General features: G+C 26.4%; 1 protein-coding gene across 1 annotated transcript; it reads left to right on the top strand.

Annotated features, from left to right (window-relative positions):
• The first annotated feature begins 6,079 nt into the window (after window positions 1–6,079).
• On the top strand, window positions 6,080–19,371 carry LOC126897407 (uncharacterized). The gene is made up of 6 exons (XM_050670967.1): window positions 6,080–6,200; window positions 6,314–6,424; window positions 12,896–13,013; window positions 13,578–13,721; window positions 15,365–15,508; window positions 19,115–19,371. Exons 2-6 carry the CDS (start codon window positions 6,422–6,424, stop codon window positions 19,309–19,311), a joined length of 606 nt encoding a protein of 201 aa, XP_050526924.1. The 5' UTR covers window positions 6,080–6,200; window positions 6,314–6,421; the 3' UTR covers window positions 19,312–19,371.
• Window positions 19,372–19,892: the final 521 nt, after the last annotated feature.

Raw genomic sequence — 19,892 nt, 5'->3', positions numbered from 1 at the left:
TAAAATTAAACAGTATCTAAAGATTTGCATCGAAGCGTTTTTTTTTGATAGTGATTTTAATCACTGTCAGATATCATTATACTTAATCCATCTATACCACGTCACCACTGTGCCGCGACCCCCCTGTGCTGGGTTTTTTTATTAAATAAAATTGCACTGGTAAGACGTATTATTTATGACGACATGTCGTCTTTTTTAAATACTGCATGCTGTTTGTCATAGATAACATCATTCATGTTACTTGTCATAAACAACGCAATTTATATTACTTGTTATAAACAATGTGATTCATGTTACTTATCATAAACAATACGATTTACGTTACTCATCATAATAATGTAACTTATGACAAGTAACACATGTGTTTAACGCGTGTCGTCTATTTGGACGTCTCGAAATGATTTACCGTTACAACGTTCATCGCGATCGATGACAATACTAACAAGCTAACAATACTCATCGAGTGAAGCGACTTTAACGTTGATAGGTAGTCTGGAATGCTCGTTCTTTTACCTCGTCGTCGATGGAACGGGCAAGATACGCGTCAACGGATCTATATAAGGTCGCGATCGATATGTTTGAAAATTTTTTCGAGAGATGTGAATTATTTGTGTACGTGTTGTAGTATCATATTTTAATACATGTAATAATTAATACTTATATATATCACCAAATCAGTGTTTCCCCGTAGATAAGATGAGTAATAAAATAATACCCTTACACAAGATTTAACCTCCCTCTTACGCATTTCATAAAATGCCCACGTAAAAGATTCTATCACATTAACCAATCAAATACAGCAAAAAAATATTTCAAGAATCTCACCAGAGATCGCTAAACCAGTTTTGCGAGCTATAAAAAGGCCATTTTCCCCCAAATTCGGGTGGTTCCTCTGCGGCTTCGCTTCCCTTAGTGTGGTTTGTTTCGCGGTGGTACGATTTCTGAACATCCCTCTAGCAGATACTGGGACGCCTTGCCATTCTATCTATACATCTCTACAGCTCTCTGGAATACTCAACCAAGATACAAAAAGTGAATGTGCGTGAGTTTATGTTTCATTCTTAGTTACAATTCTATATGAAATCTACATAATTTTTACCCTCATTCGTAATTACTGAAAAATATTATACATCTTATTTTCGGTCGAATACTTTTGGTGATATAAATATTCTAACACATATAAAATATTGGTGTTTATTTATTTCTTTTTATTTACATTTATATTCATATATATATATATATATATATATATATATATATATATATATAAGCATATTCTAAGGTAATTAATTTGATTGAATTGTATTTATTACTTATTGAAGGGCCACAACCTGGCTGGATAGGGTAATAGTACAATAATATCATAATTAGAATTTTAGTTAATTATAAGATTTCTTCATAGTGTCTCTCCACTTATCGACTAGCTAGTCTGATCTCTGCCACAGTGCGGGCAATCGAAGTGTAGGACACTAGTATAATCTATTGTGCAAAGAACTGAAATTGAGCTCGCATCTACCCTAGATCACTATTTGGACGACTGAAAAGACGTAGGCCACTTGGAAATAGTTTTTTGCACAGGACAGTTATGTTGCTTAGAAGTTATTTATTTGCTTTATAATTTATTAAATAATAGATATATTAAGGTAAAACACCATATACAAGGTTAAGAACTATACTACATATATATACAAAAGGTTTTTACAAAAAGACAGAGTTATAATAAACTTAGACTTCACCTTGGGCAGATTTAATATAGAATTGTACTAGAAAAGTAGTTACACGCGAGTTAATAAAAATATAAACCGTATAAATATAATTGCGTACATTAATGCGTAAACGTATACATCGATAATTGTTACATTAACAACATCATTCATCTCAAGAGAATATCAGGATAGTCAGAGGTAAATGGAACATTTGTTTACATAATAAGTCTATAATAGATCCTTTACTGAAGAATTTTTTAGTAATAAACAATTAGAACAAGATAGGTCATTGAGAATAAACTAAAATATTTTTATAAAAAACACGATACTTGTGACTCGCCGGAAATTAGTGTGCGCGTTTCTGTGCAGGAGCTAGGTAGTGACCCTTCCTTGTAATTCCATCTTATTCATACATTAGACGTTTTTACACAAGCATACATACCCCGAGATCCCTTTCTATTTCATTTTATTGTAGTCACTACTGGGTATCTATAGACACTTTTACTTTCCATTGGTACCCATCCTTCTTACACTACGCCTGCTACGATTATTATTTCCTTATTGGCCACCTGTGTTACATTTCTTTACATTTCTTCCCTTTCACACTCCGAGTCCCAAACACACTTAACAACATTCCTTCGCCACCTTAAGCCATTTTGTTTATTATAAGACTACTACCTACATACCTACACTCATGTTTCTCTTTTTGTTTATTACAAGCTATTTCCTTTTTACACTCTTGTCTTCTTTTTGTTTATTACAGTGTACACTACTCAGAGTGCGAATATTAAAATTGACGCAATTAGGATTATATACATATATTTTTTTATAATTTATACGTTAATTTCATAAAAATATATTTCTTTCAACGGCGTACGCACGTAATCGCTTGTTTTTTTTTTTAAGTGTCATCGTTATTTTTTTTAAACAACGCAACCCGCACGTAATCTCAAAAATCACACGTCGTCAACAGTACTGTATAAATATTCCTAAAACAGCTCTGGTTTTGGAACTTCTTCAATGAAATTTGTTTTTTACGGCACCAGTTCTCCTTTTCATCATTACATCTATACGTCATTAGTTCACTTGTACGTCTCTACGTTACCTGTTTTGATAAACTTTTGTGTGTTCGTTTGGAGGCGGTACTTTGTATATTGGGATGGTGTCGCATTATGTATGAAACTGTTTATACCCGTGAGAGATGGATTAATATTTGTTCGCCATTGTTGGTCATATTCAAGGGTGGTATTACACGATTCTATAATACAATTTTATCTGGCACCATATAGTTATGTTTTTGATGAATGCACGTGCATAATATGCTTTATAAGTATATTATCAATTCACTCACCACGCTTTGTATAACTCAGGAGTTGTTAGTGATATTTAATTTTTACAGTCAAAAATCAGACAAGTCGTTCTAGATTGTTGTTTGTTTCAACATTTCTAGAATTATTAGATTTTCAAAATATCGCTTATATAATGTGTTTCTGAACATTTTTACCTGTTAAAACAGGATCTTTTTTTAGTACGTCTCAAATTATTATTTGAATTTATCTTAAAGTATATTGTTGAAACTCGTTATTATGGGGTGATACGTCTAGATACTGTGAATTCCTGAAGGTTATTTTTAGTGATGCGAAATATCAAATAGTAACTATCGAACTATTCGATAGTCATTCAAAAACTATTCGATGCTGAAAATAAAAATCCTAAAAATAAACTACTCGGTTGTATAAACACAATTCGAATAGTGAATCGATAGTTAAAAATGTTTGAAAATGCCCATCACTAATTTTTACTATTATTCATTGTGTATTAATTTATTTTAAGAACTCGTTAATTATCTTCTTATAGTAATTAAATGTACTGAATAAAAAGTTTAGGTAGAACTAATCGAATATCTTTTGAAACTATTCGGTAGCCCATTCAAATAGTTTATGCTAAAAATTCATTGAAGACCTCCTAGAATTGTACCATTAGGTAAAACAATAAAATGTACGAAATTTGGTTAAAATTGAGTGACGTTAACAAGTGCTGCAAGAGGATTGAAAATTCAACAATAAGGGTGGTTTTTCGAATTTTGTCACTCATCTTACAAACTATGCTATTTACAGAAGATATTATAGAGCTTAATTTATAGAACAAAATGTTTACTGCCGCGTTACCGACTCGGCCACACCATTCCCCATATTGATAAATAATACTGATTAATTAAAATACGATTAACTGTACATGTTATGAACCAATATCACTTTTTAAAGTAAACCAAAAGCTTCTTAGCTACTCATTGAAGTTAAAAAGTAATTAGTGATATTTTTTTATGTTTCTGCTGTATGATCAACTCTCGACAATAATACGAGCAGTAATATTAAAAAATTAAAAATCGCTGTGCTCAAAAATAGAACAAAAATGATGTTATATTAACAAATAATTTAGTCTCGATTTATCAGTTATAATAACTTTTTTAATTCATAACTTAAAGGTATCAATTTTATTGTTTGAATAAAAATATACAAATTTTACTAGCTTGTAATAAAAAAGGTACATTCCTTATATTATTGAAGGAGATAACATTAATTTTTCAAATGGAAATATTCACAATTAACTGTTTATTTGTATATAGTGATATAATTAAGAAAATAACTGGTCAATTAAATTTTTTGGACTAATTAATTCAGTATTAATTAACTATCTAAAGTAATGAATGGAGTGGGTGCTGCTATTTTTATCATATAACACTTATCGGCTTCACTTCACCTTCTGTAATGAACTATTGTACAAGTCGTGCTGATCCAGTACATAGTTAACCATTCGACTTGTGCATATTCGGGTCAAATAATTTTAATAATAATTAGTCGTAGTTCCATTGCCGTACTATTAAATGTATTGATTATTATTACAATTATTTACGATTCACCTATGTTAATTACAATAAACCAATAATAAGTATTAAGTACTGAATACTTTAATTACTTTAATTAGTTACTTAAATCCTTCTCACCAAGTTTAAAAACTAAACAACGTTACTTCAGTTTAATTACGTTCAACAATAGTACACCAGACAACTCGACTCTGCTCGCCGACAACTCGCACACGGTAAGACTAACACTAGGAATATGTGACAGCGGAACATACCGAGACCACAACATTCCACCTAGGTTTAAAAATGTTAATACCTATGAAATATTAGTCTAAAAATTTTTATCGACCAGTTATTTTTATAGCTTTTATTTTTAAATACAAAAATGAAAAATATTATATAAATAAGATATCACTGAAGGATTTTAAGTAATAATCGATTAGGGTAAGGAGAGTCGTCAAAAATAAACTGACCATCTTAGGCAGTTCTTATCTTATTAGTGAATATCGTGTTTTTTATGGGATTAAGATGATCGCATAAAAAAACACGATATTCACAAATCACATAAATGTGTATATTATTATGCAGGAGCCAAGTAGTAACCTTTTGTTGCCCTTTTATTCTGTATTCACATATATCAGATCTGCTTCTATAGACATGCATACCCCGAGATATTTCACTTTAATTCTATTATTGTCAGTGACTATTTATCGACCACCTCCAATATGATAAGCTTAGCTTCACTTCATCACCGTTCAAGGATTAAAAACGTTAATAACTTCTGAAATATTGATCCAAAAGATGTTATCGACAAATCATTTTTATAGCTTTGATTTTTATATTCATCTATTTTGTCTTCGTTTTATTTTTTTTACTTTATTAAGTAAATCTAAAAAAATGTATGTTGTTTAAACTAATTGTTATATGGCTAAAGTTTACTATGAATCAGTAATTTATTATTAATTTATATATTTACATTGAGTGAACAAAGAAATTATCTTTTAAATACAAAACTGTTTAATAATAATTTGTTACAAAACATAAGAAAAATATACGTCAATAATTAAAATGGTATAAAGCTTTATACAAATAATAAAATTTATTTAAAAAAAAAACAAATAATAAGAACCAATAATTTTCATTGAATTATAGATTTCAGGGCTAAATTTAATTTCTGACATATTATCACAATTTAATAGAAATACAGTACAATGATAATAAACAATGATAGTAAAGTGGAGTTGAGGTTTTTTTTTGATCAGTATAGAATGATATCGTAAAACACTCGATGCGTATTTGAAACATATTAAAAATAAATGTAACATATCTACAAAAATTACATGGTTTTTGATTTTAGAGTTTGATAACTTATAGACAATAAGTCACCGGAACGTTTTTAATTTTTTGATCATATTTTACATTAAACAATCTAAAAATATCAACGTTGACAGTTTAATGACAACTGTAATTTTTTATGATATTTCTCTATATTAAAGTAGAATTTTTTAAATTTTGATACCGATACTAAATACGTTTTGTGAATTTTTTTAACGTATTGTTGAGCAAAATTAGTCCAATGCAGCGGGAGTATTTGCATATTGGATACAATAAAAAAAACACAACTTAATGAAGTAATGACTTCTTAACAAAGTATCGATGCTAAAAAAATAAATCAAATTTAATTTTTAATTAAATATTTATTTTTGAGATGACGCCATATATTTGTATTTCATTTTTTTTTTAGTTTAACAAGAAATTATATTACATTTCTTATAAAAAATATCCCTAAGTGTATACATAAACTTATTGGAGTATTTTAAGTGAAGTAAGGCAACTTACAAAGAACTCTAATATGGTAAGTCACACAATTTATTAAGTAATAAATAATTGTATTGTGCAGTTTTACTAAAAGTAATTGAAACCATACATTTTTCACTTTGTCGACTTATGTAATACTATTTTAGAAGTTATACATTTTTTTATATTTAAACACAAGGAGAATCATGTCTAAAAAACCTCATGGAAATAGTAAACCTAACTGGTTACACACTTTAATTATATATATACATATATTTATGAAAAAAAATACATAGTTAATAATAATGATACATAAAATGGTGATTCTATACATAAATGGCACTTAAAATTTTTTCATAGACAGAAATTTTGAGTTGATAATATAATTCTCGGTAAAAATTAAGACTTAATAATAGTTTTAACGTAGTATATTACATAAAGATGGATGGCGTGGCCGAGTTGGTAACGCTGCACTGCTTAATGCGCGCTATCTCGTGAACCAAACTCACGTGAAAACAATAGAAGCTTTATCTTCCATATTATCTCCATTTTATTTTAATAGGAAAGCCAGTTTTTAATTTCTTTCACTATAAAAACCGAGATAAATTTCTTGAAACATTGGATGTATTGTATTCAAATAAATATATGTTAAATGTTTTTTGAGCAATAATTTCTAATAAGTGGTGAGTATTTAAATAGTAAGCCAAAAAAAAACAAATCATATTAAAAAAAATTGTGACCTCTGCTGAAGAAGTAAATTGAGTAAAAAATGGTAGTACAATTTGGACGTGGCATAGTTGGGACAAGTATAAATAATATCTGTCAGTGATTAAAATCACCATCATAAGAAAAGCTTCGATGCAAATCTGTAGATAGTATTTAATTTTAATAAATTGGTGAATTATTCCAAAAGAAAAATTAACTCCTAATTCCTTCATCATTAGTTCAGCTTTATATTTTATATCTAATCATGATACAATTTCAAATCAGCAGTTATATTTTTTCCATTATCACTAATTTTTGATATTATTACTTATTAGTTAAAAGCTATGGGATATAACTATAGAGAAGAAAGTTTTGAATATTTTATATGTATCTTTTGAAATTATTTATTACAATTAATAAATAATTAAAAATACAATAAATTATTTTTAAATTACGATATATAGATATTATAGATTTTGATTTTTAATATTTTAAAAATATTCAGTGCAAAATATCATTTTTAAACCATTTTTTTGGTATTTTGAAGTTGATTTTTTGAAAGTTTATAGTAAAATAAAGTTGAATTTGTTACCATAACTTTTAGCTCAATTTCAGGTTTGAAATTTACATTATTAAATAGAAAATTTTATAAGAATAAAAAAACAGTATTGTAAATATTAACATGTAGTAAGGAAATTGTATAATTACTATTTAATGTAAATTTACCAGAGAAGCTCAATATTTTTTTGCATTTTTACTGTATTAGATCACTTAAATAGAAATCATAGTAATAATTTCTAAGTAATTTTTGACATTTAAAAATATTCTACTTCTACTTAACTGAAAAAACAATTAAAATGTTGTTAAAAAAAATCTACTTATTTGTGTGTATTATAAAATTTGATTATAATTGGAAAATTTTTTTTGTTAAATCAGGTGAAAATAAATTTATTTTTTTTAGAATTATGATATATATAGCAACACGTTACCAAAAAAATTAGAATATTATACTGTTAGTAACACACAAATAAAGTTGAAAAACTAATACATTACAAAGTAAAATGATATATTTTTGTAGTTGAATACTTTTATCATATCAAATCTAATTCGATAATAAATACTTTAAAAATATTAGAAATGAACGATTTGAATTGTTTGTATGTAGAAAGCTGGTTAAGATACATTTTATTTGAATAAGAGTTTTATATTTCAATTTTTAAGGTAATACATCCAACTAAACACGAATTGTAATTATTTGACGTATCGTTGAAAAAAGTAAGTTTACTAAATCGCGGCCACAAAAATACACATTATATAGTAAAATAATATTAACATGAATATAAAATTTCTTCTCAAGAGAAGAGACTATAGTAATGGGTTTATTGATATTTATTGAAGTTATTGAATCTAAACAAGAAAAAAAATCAAATGATTTTAAAATTATTTTCTAACTCAAAAAAAATGCAAAATATTAATTGCCACAGGCGGATTTGAGCCTCGTACCGAAAGCGTGACAGACATAAGTGATTTTTCACCAATTCGGCAACTACTCGTCACTTTCGTCGATTGATAAAATTGGCAATTTAAGTTAATTCAAATTTTAAAGTTACTTTTTCAAATTCAAAAAAGCAAAAAAATTTAAATAAGTTAAATTTCTTATGTCTTATGAAATTTATTCTATGGCAAATAAATTATATAGTATTCATGGAAGTCAGTGTATTCCCCTAGTAAGATTTTTTAAAATAAAATAAAATACAAAACCCAGAATTTTAACACAAAAATAGCATATTTTTGAATACGGTAGCCATTTTCACCAAGAAGAAAATCTATATTTCGAATTTTTTTTTTCATAGTGAAGTATATAATATAAGCTTTAATTTAAGATTAAATATAAGAGTCAATATTTCCGGAACACTTTCAAAACTTCAATTGAAAAAGTTCCACTTTTTATACGTATGTTTCAAGTTTTAACCCCCCTGTGTAAGGGGAAATTGTCCAGTTTAAATAAAAAGTACTTCAAATTAAAATAAAAAATCGACATTTTTAACACAATAATAGCATTTTTTTTATCTACGGTAGTCATTTGCACGTAGGAGGTGTTATAGTACGTGATATAAGCTATAATTTGATATTTAATTAAAGGACGCAGTAATTTCGGAACATTTTCAAAAGTTAAGTTGAAAAATATAGTTTTTGTAAGAAATTTGTCATTTTGAATCCCCCTTGTGGGCATTTAAAGGGTGTAATTTAAAAAAATATATACAAAATGATAGATAAGTACCTCAAGTATCTATATAAAAAAAAAATTTGATATAGAATTTGCTATTTTAAATCTACCCCTGTTAGCAAGTTAAGAATTAAATTTTCAAAAAACTGATATCAAACAAAAGAAAAATATCTAAGGTTTCAATATGAAAAAAAGTTATGTTGATTTTTTAATTTTTGAAAAATTAATTGAAGTTTTATGTTTTAATAAAAAAAAATGACAAAATTTACCAATTTTAAAAATTGTAAATTTTTTGGAGATTTCCATCATTTATTGGGAACGAGGGAAATTTTTTCTATTTTTAAGGATACTGTCTTCAACTAGATACGATTTGTGATCTTTTGACGTATCATGAAAAGAAATCGGTCCAGTGAGAGCTAAAAAAAAGTAGGAACAGTCAAAAAAACACATCATGGTAAAATTAATATCTTCTCAGCTTCGCATGAAAGCTAAAATAAATTGAAGAAAATCTTAATTATTTTCTATTTATTTATTTATTATTAATTTATGTTTTTAAATAACAATGACCGGAGCTCAGTTGGATACAACCCGTATTTATGTATGAGAAAGTGGGACAAGTTTGAGCATTATAGCAAAATATTATTTTCCTTAGATTTTAAAAAACATAGAATTACAAATCTTTTTAGAAATATTTTTAAATTTATTATGCAACACAATGATTGTTTTTTTACTTTTATTGCAAAAACGACATAATATTATTGTTCTACAGAGTGATATTTCATCTGAGCAAGAATAAGTAAATTAAATTATTTTTTTGTGTAATAGCAATTTTTATTGAAATTATAAAGTATTTGAAATTATATTTATTGTTTAAATTAGAGAAGACTATAAAGAGGGATTTTCGATTACAAACGAAATAGCCAGTGTTATTTTTTACTTCGTTATCTATATACCGAATTTTCTATATAAGAAGTTAGTATCTTATCATTAGTTGTACCAACTTAGTTACTGAAAAAATTAAACCTTATAATTAATTATCCAGGAGCATACCTTACGGTGTCATTAGGTCAATCACCCTATTAAAATATTTTTTAATTCAGTCCGGCTTATACCTTCGTTGCGATAAGTCTTGCTTTTATTACGTTCTAATAGTTTCCGTATTTTTATTCTTATTCTTAGTATCGTTTTAGTTCAATACACTCTTTAATACAAACACTTAAGTGTGTTTAACCCATTACTTACCTGCATGCCAAACTCGACGGGTGGATCGGCTCGTCCACCTAATAATGGCGCGTGCCCTATAAAAGTTACTCTACACATAAGTCGTAAAAATTCTGACGTATGGTCAACTGTTGGATCAAAATATAAGTCTAAAAAACAACCTACTACCCCGATTTCTCCAAATCTACAATACTTGTTAGATAACCAACCACAATTATTACCATCTAACACACATTTTCAATGTTGTAGCCAAGAGTCCGTTGACAATAGCGTTGCTAGTACTGCTTATCTGAATGACACTATAACTACGTCTAATAACGCTTCAAATATTATGGATTTCGATAATAGCGTGAATAATACCAACGACCTTGCTAATCAAAATAATGGAACACAAAATAATACATTGTTATTAATAATACCCTTTCAACGTGATTTTGTCTAATTCAAATATAATTGCACGCAGCTTAAACATAGGCCTTAATCTTAAAAACTTTTCGAGTACCTATAATGGGTCTCCAGTAATTCGCATTGAGTCAGTTACTAATAACCAAAATATTGGCAAATTACACCTATTAAAAATCGGTAAGCTTTTTCACAAAAAATTTTTAGGTATAAAACAAATAATTCGAATCGACTCTAGAGTCAAATTTATTTTTGATTCTATAAAATCAGATAACTTATGCGTTAACTCTCAATTACTAAATGGAATGAATTTAAAAGCCTCAATTTCTTCAACTTAATTTATTCACACGGCATTATCCGTTGGATACCTCTATTACGGAAGAGGAATTTTGGGAAGATGTTGAATCTTCAATTTCTATATGTGACTTTCGCAGAATTTCAACATGATAAAACGCTAGCTCTCCTACTCAGACAAATTTAGTAGAACTCAATTTTCTTTTTTCTTTTTAAATTTTTGGCACAATATCTATTACTAGAAGAAATGGTCTATTTGTATCCAATCCCACTAGATTCGAGAAGTAAATCGTGGTTAAAGCTGCTCGATACTGTCATCAAGACTGTTACATGACCTCTATGATTCCTCTATACCCTTTAAGACTACGACGAAGTTTTCTAAATCAAACAAAATCAATAGGCATAGAGCGACAAGTTGTGTTATTTTACGTTGAGTTTCGCCATTGCCCGATCATTGCATGGGGTTAGTTTATTCTTTCTCTAACTATGGAGAGGTGAAGGAAAAGGAGAAGTTCTTCTCCTGCCTTAGGTTAGTTTATGTTGTATTTACTACTCCCTTCAAAGTTCCCAATTTTACACTAACTCTTTCTCACCGTCATTGCTTTGTGTCGGATCAGAAAAATGATTTGCACTTTCAATGCATAAATTTTCATCATCAATAAAAGTCTCATTTTGCAGTCTTAAAATATTATCTGCAAATGTATTATCACTTTCGCATAATCTTTTGGAATAACCAAGTTTATAATTCATCTTTTTACAGATTGCTGCTGTTTAACAACACTAAAATACACTTATAGTTAACCCATAATTTTAATACATGTTATCAGTAGTTATTCATTTATTTAGTTAAAACTTAAAGGTATATACTACAGACGATGTGTTTGTTTCAAGTGGCAAGATCGAAATTGATAAAATAATAATCAAAGCGCAATGAGATACCGCAGGTCACTAATTAAAGGTTAAAAAACTTGATTCACTTATTTGAAAAAAAATCTATTGGTCTCTTAAAAAAAATATTTTATACTAAAAATTATAATAAAACGTTCGCCCTTACTGTAGATGTTTAATATAATTTATTTAAATATTTAAATAAATCCTATTAAAATATATTCAAAGGTTTACATAAAAACAGTTGATTCTAGGTTTACTATAAAAAGTAATTTTTTTCAATTAAATATTGTGATAATTACAAATAAGTGCATGGATTCTATTAAAATAAATATTGTTTTTAATAAATTTGTAAATATTTTTTTTTTTTATAAATTAAACTATTATTCAGTTATTGAGAAATTTAAAATAATAAATATTATGATTTATACACCGTGAAGTATTAGACCTACTGTTTCTGCCTTGAAAAGCAATAATAAGAATTATGTGTTTTTATGCTTCTTTAGTAATACAAAAAAAATATTATTTTTTGTTATTTATTCTTCAACAATAAAATACAAAGCATTCTATATTAATGAAAACTATATATCCGTCTACAACTATATAAACTATGTTCAAGACCAAAGATTTCGATTTATATTTAAAAAAATTCTTTTTATACATTTTTGATTACAATCATAAGTCAAATAATTAAAAATATTAATTATTAATTGGATGGTTTATATAAAATTCTTTCAGATAGTTTTTATGCTTTTTATAACAACCAACATTTCATTGAATATTATTTTTCAGAAAATATTCATTGCAAATATCACATTATTGGTTGTTTTAATAAAATGTAAGAAGGTTTTGACCATTAATGAAATTGTCGTGGACGCAACAGTAAATAGAGGCACTGATGAACCAAAAAGTAAAATATATAAACTTGTTTAAATCTTTATATCAAAATAAAATTCTTCCGGCTCTATAGTAGGCATATAATATGCTTTTTGAAACAAGCACAATTGCAGTTTGTCCAACGAAACTCAACCAAACCTATTTGTATTATACTATTGTTTGATTAAATTTGTTAATTCAATAGACCAATTATTGATATAATAATTGAAAGCCGATACGCAAATAACAATTATCCAATAATTAATAAAAATACGTGATTCTATTAAAAGCAGCTATGTATTTTGCAAGATATAACTAAGTTTTTGTTCAATTGTTTATCAGTTTGATTGTTTTTTTCAAAAATTATCTACTTAGAACGAAAAAAGTGATACCGTGAATAGGCGAAGTACACGCTCTGCCCTAACTATATTTTATTTTAAATATTGGTGGACTCAATGATTAAGTAATTTATTTAGAAAACAATATTTAACAAATTATATGCATAATTACGTGGAAACGGATTAATGAATATTTTACTTTTATTAACGTTTTTAAACGTTAATAAAGTTTCTTATTTTCATAAATTATTATTTTTTAGATTGTCTCATATGTCTTGAAGAATTAGAGGTGAATAATTTTAAACTACCATGTTGTCCTGGGACATTCCATAAAGAATGTTTAGATAAATGGTTAAGTTATGGAGTAATATCATGTCCATATTGCAACGGAAATCCACTTGAAGGTATATTAAAAAAAAAAAAAATGAATTTATAATTAAAGCATTCGTTTACAATTACCCCATTTAATTCTATTGATTTGAAAGAAATATTTTTGAAGTTTTGAATATGAATTCTAAAATAGAATTTTAGTAGTAGAGAAAATGTTTTTTTCAATGTTCATGACTATTTCATTTAAAATAATTAATTATCAACGTCAATAACATCATTGGGAAAATCCCCTCAATTTAAGAAATTGAAAAAATATTTTAAAATTACATTTATGTAAAAATTTATATTTTTCAAAAAACATTTTCTGCACTTTTCACTGTGAAGACAAAATAAAGTCCGAAATTTTTTTTTTATATTAAAATATATAAATAAGTTTTAATCTAAGATATATATAAAAGTGTCAGTATATCCGGACCACTTTTAAAAGTTGAAAAAGTTGCCATAATAAGACTTATATTGTTGTAACTTATAAGTGTTGAAAACGTGTTTTTATTTATATTTTAGAAATCTTGATAATAATATCAAAACTAATTTTTCTTTAAAGCATAAGTATTTTTATTACAATTTTTACTCAATTTTTGTTAATTAGCCAACAATTTAATTTTATTAGGATATCATACATGATAACATGATATATAGTTTATAATGTGTAAATCTCTAGATAAGAATTTTTCTGTCGTATGCCTAAAAGTTACTATTAATCCTATCGAGATGAATTCAATTGAAATCAATAAATATATTTTAAAAAAAAAGAGTCAAAAATTTGATAAACACCAAATTTATGTAGCTTATTGTTATATTTTAATGCATGTCATGTTATTTGATTTATTAATTAAAATCTTAAATAGTACATAATAACAATAATGATATACCTTGTAAATCATAGCAAGTCACTATATGCTCGACTGATACTCTGGAATGTCTGTGGGCGTCGAAAGGCCTTTATTATTGGAGGGGAATAAGGGTAACTTCTTGGTATTAGGCGTAGGCGAAGTGCAAGACACAAGTACTCCAAAATATAGAGGACAAAAATAGGCAAGTGTAAAGGACGTAAAAAGGAATTGACTTGATACAGTAAGCCGGACAGCGACAATCGAGATCTGAGAATGATGAATGACATAAAGCATTTGGCTACGTAATGGAGTCGCCTGACTTGGATGGCCAGGTCATTTGGGTTTAAATAGTGATATATTCTTTGCTAATTTCGCAAAATTGTTTTTATTGTCAATTCATCAGTCACTAGCAGCAAATACGCGGTTTGTGTTTTATTTTATAATATTTTACAATATCACATGAAAAATAAAATTTTCACGTGTTGATAAGTACACCAAGGTCAATATTACAGGGGTAAGTCAATTTTATAATGAAATTGTGGTGTACATATAGTATTGATTTAATCAATCAAATATTGTAACTTACGCAAATTTATATAGTAAGTAAGAGACCAGTAGCCCATCAAATAATGATCCAATATCGGGCTTATTTGGAGTCCTCCTAGCACCGATAACAGTTACTTATATATTTTACTGAGTACTTTAGCATTTTGTAAATAAACTGCTCTAAAAGTTTTGAGATTTTTTGAGATTAAAGAAATATGGTTCTAAATATCTAGTGAATTAAAATGAAGTTTTTTTAATGAAAGTTTTTTTTTTTAAAGATTATCGCATTTGCTTAAAGTGTAAGTATACTGATAATGAAGAAGAACTGGTAAAAACGAAATGTTGTAATAGAGATTTATGTAAATATTGTATTGAGTATAAAATGGAAACTAAATGTTTGTGCGGAAAAGACTTAGTAAAAGGTACTTTATATTCTTTTTACTTTTTTAGCATGTAATAATTGGTTTGTAGTATCGATCATATTAACAGAGTCTGATAAAAGTAATTTAAAGATTATAAGCAATAGACTTAGATAAGTTGATTGTTATAATATGGTAATTTTATATTCAAAATAATAATATTATAATGAACCTACTATCTTACTAAGAAATTAATTTATTTTTAATTGTGATCCCCTACCTCCATGTCTATTGATATTCATATATATTTGATTAGTGCACAAATAAGGAAGTTTGATTAATATTTCCAAATACAAAACTTAAGTTAATAAGATGAAACAGATTACATACAGTAAGTGTGCGTGATTGTTCCAAATTAAATGCGCAATATTAGGTGAAATTGGGGCAGATTTATTGATTTTATTTTATACCAAAATATTGGTTTCACGGTTCTCATCAGTAATTTAGATATTTTTGCATATTTTTTGACTTTCAGTTTAAATATTAAACTAATAAGCTCTTAAAATTTTTCATATTTTATTACAAATACAGGTAGTTAGTTGCTTTATTTTTGACGTCCCAATCACAGATACACGATATTTACTGTCAATTATGACTTTATCATAAGATATAAATTTTTTTATGCAAATTGGTGTATTTGTAAACTCACAAAAATGTGTCTTACCACCATATTTTAAGAATATTAGTTGATAATGTCATAATAAAATAAAGTCAATAAAGGCTGCGTATCTGTAAATGGCAATGTAATAAAAATTCAATTATCTATCTGTATTTGTAATCTATCGTGTATTATACATGTTATTAACTCATGAAGTTATGTTAAAAATTTAAATACCATTTTACTATTAAAATTTTTTATTTAATGATATAAATTCTAAAATTGCAAGTTGAGTTAAAATTGTGTTTAAAAGTTCAATATTTTTAAATTATAAACTTTTATAAAAATCAACCTTAATGGATAAAAAAATTAAGTTAAAAATGTCATTTTGTGCTGAAATTTTGCACGGATTATTTTTAATATAATAAAAATCTATAATAACTTAATAAAACAATTTTTTTTCATATGTTTCTAATTAGTAATAATCTCAAAAAAGAAGTGATAGAAAAAATCTAATTTCAGATTTGAAATCAGCATAAAAATTTGGTTTAGTTAAGTTTATATTGGTCTTTAATCATTAAAATATATTTTATTTTACTGATTTGATGTTACAGTGTAGTTCAGTATAAAAACAAATTTTATACGCCTATAAATTTTGAGATATTTTAAACAATAGCGTAATTTTTAGATATTTGTCTGAATTTCTAAAATTACAGGGTTTTTCCAATCTTTGGGGATTATAATTTTAACAAGATTAAAATTGTATTCTTTTAACGTATTGGTCATGAAAATTGATCAATTGAAAGCTGAGAAAATTAACGACAGACACATAAATAAGCCATACAGTAATATATTTTAATATAAAAAAGAAAGTCGTTCTCACAATAGGAAAATAAAGTGATAGGATCCTCAATTTCCATTGAATATTTTGATTGAATGTTATTTAACATTATTAATTTCAATTTTTTTTTCTACCACAAAAAATAATTAAGAAAAAAAGTTGTTGCGGCTGTCGAGGTTCGAACTACCGTACACTACGTGTAAGCATAGATAAAAAGAACTATTTAAACTAAATCAAATCTTCAAAGACGTTTTTCTTAATTTTGAGGTGAAAAATAATCAAAATAAGTTTAAATTTATATTTAATGTAACTTTTATAATNTTTTGAGGTGAAAAATAATCAAAATAAGTTTAAATTTATATTTAATGTAACTTTTATAATAATTTGTGGGACTTATTATAACAACTAACCCTTGTAAGATATTTTAAAAAAAAAAAAAAAAAAAAAAAAATTTGAACACAAAAAATAGCATGTTTTTTAAATGCAGCAGCCATTTGCACGTAAAAGATAAGTCGACGGGACAACACTTTTTTTTTTTTAATTTATAGTATTTAATATAAGCTTTAATTTGACATATGTTTAAAGGACACAGTATTTCCTGTAACTTTCAAAATGTTAGTTAAAAAATGGACTTTTGTAAAAAGTTGCTATTTTGAATCTTCTCCATGGGCAAGTAAAGGTTTAAATTAAAAAAAAATGTATATCAAATTTTGGAAAATACCTAAGGTGTCAATATAAAAATAAAATTGTTTTGATTTGTTCATTTTTCGAAAGTTATGGCAGTTTTAAGACAAAAGAGAAAAGAAAATGTCGAAATTTATCAATTTTAAAATTTGTAATTGTTTGATTTGTTAATATTTCAATAAGTTATACCAGATTTAAGAACAAAAAACATCACGATAGAAGGTGATTCTTTTTACAAATATTACATTTTTTGTTGAATTTCAGCGGTCATTTGCACATAGAGGTTAAGTCGTTGGGTCAAATTTTTTTTTTTTCAATTTTTGTGCGTTTTATAAGGTTTAATTTGAAATATATTAAAAGAATGCAGTATATTCGGAACATTTTCAAAATTTAAGTTAAAGAAGATCTCATTTTTATGCGTATGTTTCAAGTTTTGGACGCTCACTGTATAAGGGTAAATTGTCCGATTTAAAAAAAAAGTTTTGTCAAATGAAAAAAGTATATATAATGTATTTAAGTAAAAAAAAAATTGTGTTTATACATACATTTTTCGAAATGTTATAGCAACTTTAAGTTAAAAATATAAAATTGAAAATTGTAACACAAAAGTAGCAGGTTTTTAACTACGGCAGTTATTTGCGCGAAGAAAATAAATCGTCGGGACAGTTATTTTTTCATTTTATAGAACATGACAAAAGCTTTAATCTATATTTCGACTAGATACGATTTGTGATCTTTTGACGTGTTGTTGAAAGAAATAGGTCTAGTGAGAGCTAAGAAAAAGTGGCAAGAGGCACACACAAAAAAAAAAAAACACATCATGATAAAGTTAATATCTTCTCAGCTTCGCATCGAAGCTAAAACAAAGTTGACACCCTTACAAGATATAAGAGTTGAACTTGTGGGATATATTTAATATTTTATAAAATTCAATTTATTTTAATGTAAAATGTATTTATTATTTTTTTATGCGTTGAGTAGTATTCATATTAATGGTATGAATATGAATTGCTGGTGTATTAGTGGTATATGTGTGATTATTATGAGTATTTTAATTTTGATAAAAATTTTAAATACCAATAATATATATAATAGTAGTATGTCACTCTATAAGCGTGTAACGTATAATATGGTTTTTGTAATAATCAGTTCTACACATTTTAATCCATTTATAGTGCTTATTTATTTATACAACTGCTATAAACTTAAAAAGTATTACACAATAAATAATTCAAGAATAACATATAACTAAAGACAAGCAAACATGAAATTAAAAATTATTTTTATTATGTTAGTAATTGAGTGGTTTATGAAAAAAAAATCACTCTGTATATTCAAAATATAAAATTCAACTATGTTTAAGATAACTTCAGCGTGGAAATAATATTCTTTCACGACAATAAAACTGTTAAATACTTCATAATTTAGTAAAGTTCAATGACTAAAATCTAATATTTAATTAAAAATTTTGCTATTCATTTTTTAGCAATTACTTTCGACCCTGACCGTTTGTGCTCTGATTGTAAAACGTTACGTGGAACCAATACTTTTTCTTCTCGTTGTCCACACGTTTATTGTAAGAAATGCTATGAAGATTTGGAATATTGTAATTTTTGTGGTGAAGAAAAAAGAAAAAATCGCTTTTATGCGTTTTTTAATCGTTTTTTATGTGTTTTTTACTAATTTTAATAAATACAACTATAATTATCTACATTTGAAATAAACCAGATTGTTTGATTAAAATTACAATATATTATCATTATATAAAAAAATGGCGTAACAACAGTTATTTCAATAAGAGGTGCGATTATGTACAATTATGTCCAAATTATAGCTACACAAATACTCAGTCAATTTATTTGTTAAATATTTGGTCTCACGGTATTCTCCTTTTTCTACGGCTTTTTATTTCTTTTATAACAAAAACTTAATTCTTACTTTTATCTTCTTTCCAATATTAATTTTAACCTAGACGATTTTAGTATCAGACTTCTCTCACTTAAAAATAATAAACATTGGATCCTGATGGTATTGAAGTGATTTTTTATATAAACTAAGACATAACATAGCTTGATTTATATTTTTAGAAGTTATAAAACCCCCACAAAAAAGTATATTTCCTCTCTTTAAATTAAGACTTATAACTCCTATTCTTAAGTTTATTGATTACACTAGTTTACAAATAAAAAAAAATTTTCTGACCTATGACTTATGATAGTCATTTTTATGTAAAATTGTCCATTGAGTCCGAAAATGAAGTCCAA

The sequence above is a fragment of the Daktulosphaira vitifoliae genome, unplaced genomic scaffold, assembly GCF_025091365.1.
Source record: "Daktulosphaira vitifoliae isolate Bord-2020 unplaced genomic scaffold, ASM2509136v1 Scaffold_2, whole genome shotgun sequence".
Taxonomy (NCBI): domain Eukaryota; kingdom Metazoa; phylum Arthropoda; class Insecta; order Hemiptera; family Phylloxeridae; genus Daktulosphaira; species Daktulosphaira vitifoliae.
The sequence above is the reverse complement of the archived record's forward strand: the minus strand, read 5'-3'. Positions and strand labels throughout refer to the sequence as shown.